The sequence below is a fragment of the Fopius arisanus genome, unplaced genomic scaffold (assembly GCF_000806365.1).
Source record: "Fopius arisanus strain USDA-PBARC FA_bdor unplaced genomic scaffold, ASM80636v1 scaffold00331, whole genome shotgun sequence".
NCBI classification, from domain to species: domain Eukaryota; kingdom Metazoa; phylum Arthropoda; class Insecta; order Hymenoptera; family Braconidae; genus Fopius; species Fopius arisanus.
The window spans coordinates 4,343-6,122 of NW_011888070.1; the positions used below are offsets into that span (position 1 = coordinate 4,343).

The 1,780-nt window shown below is 36.0% G+C and overlaps 1 protein-coding gene across 1 annotated transcript; it reads left to right on the plus strand.

Annotated features, from left to right (window-relative positions):
- Positions 1-525: 525 nt before the first annotated feature.
- On the plus strand, positions 526-1,196 carry LOC105272846 (uncharacterized). Its single transcript, XM_011315081.1, has 2 exons — positions 526-1,130; positions 1,176-1,196. The coding sequence occupies exons 1-2, from the start codon at positions 539-541 to the stop codon at positions 1,181-1,183; spliced, it is 600 nt and encodes a 199-aa protein (XP_011313383.1). The 5' UTR covers positions 526-538; the 3' UTR covers positions 1,184-1,196.
- The last annotated feature ends 584 nt before the right edge of the window (positions 1,197-1,780 follow it).

Below are 1,780 nucleotides of genomic sequence, written 5' to 3' on the forward strand. Positions count from 1 at the left end.
TTGGATAGTACTATACGGTCTCTGTCATGGCGTACAACATGGATTAATCAACGTATAGAATATCTGAAAAATGTACCAGGAGACGGATATAAAAAAGCAGTTGTTGACAATTTGACCAATTTTTTGTGGTTAGAAACTCCAGAGTGTAATAGAGAAAAGTTCATACCACATGATTTCATGATAAAAGTTATTTTCAAAAATTTTCAACAGTTGTTCGAAATGACCCGTAATAATCTTGTACAGAAAAATGTCGATATTGACAATCTTTTTAATTTCTTTGGCCAACTTGTTACATTATATACATTTGACATTATTAAAGATGTACGTTTAGCAATTGATATTGAAAAAGAACGACTGAGGGCGGATAAACAAAAATCTGTAACTTTTGCGTTGTGAACTGAAAATAAATGGAAACGAAATATTGTACGTGTCGCTCTCTACAGGTTATTCCCCCACCACTCCCAATAACTTGGCATATAATATTATACACATTTGATTACTTTATCATTACACGGTAGACTTTTGTGGGGAAATCATCATGGATATTATTATCAGTATCCAAGCTTTTCGTGGCAAAAATGGAAAGTTTTTACCAAAAGAAATTGCAGTTGCTGATATTGAGGGTTTATTTCTCTCGCATTGGGTTTTAAATGCGCCTTACCCGTACTTGGACCTTTCTACCTGCTGGCGTGAGACAAACAATAGACTCACAACTAATCATCATGGGATTGAGTGGCATGATGGAGATGCTGAGATAACTGACGCTTTACATAATATCAGAGAACTGTCCAGAAATGTTCGACATATTTTCATGATTGGTGCTGAGGAGACTGCATATCTCCAGATTTTATGTGCGCGAGAGATTATAAATTTAGATACGAAGGGCGAATTTAAAAACAATGCGGGCCTTTCAAATGAAACAACACCCGTGTGTTACCTTCATGTCATGAAAAACAAGATGGCTAATCGCAGACACATCTGTGCTTTACGCACAGTCTTGAATATGCGTCAAAGTTTAACTCATAAAAAAGGGGAGAACAATCAAGCAAGTCGATATTCCAAATCCGAGACGGAGGACGAGGAGTTCAGTGAAGCTCAAGCTGTCGACACTAAGACTCCTATATGTAAAGGTATTTTGAATATTTTTTGAATTGCTTTACACACCCAATTAATAGAAACGTAATTGTGAATCTAGAGACACCGAGTTAACTTTTAAAAGCCGACGGATGACAGCTCAAACCCCGAGTCTACCTGCGTTGGGCTGGCTTTGTTTCAGGAATATTGACAACCAGTAAAAGGGCTTATTGTATTTTGCTCGCCTTTCTTGTCGAAATGGTATCCACACTACTTCGAGTGATTAAACTCAGAGATGGAAATGTAGACCGCGAAAAGAGCAGAATTGATAATGTACATGGAGATTCATGTTCTGTGGGCGGCATCATTTTTATAACGATGAACATGCTCGCATTCGTTTTACTGATTTTACATATGATAAAAATGAAGGAGGTTCGTTCTTATGACTTTAATTGCACATGTACAAATGAAACTGTTAATAATACATTATTGTTTGAAAATGTAACGGAAATGTGGAATAAAACACTCTGAAAAATTTAAACTGCATACATGTGTTAATTTATTTACAATCGCATTCCTAACACCGGAAGCAATGCCCCAGCACATGTTTTTGATACCACTTGTAATTATTATCATAACGCCTTTTCTGAAAATGTAACGGAAATATGGAATAAAACACTCTGAAAAATTTAAAATGCATACATGT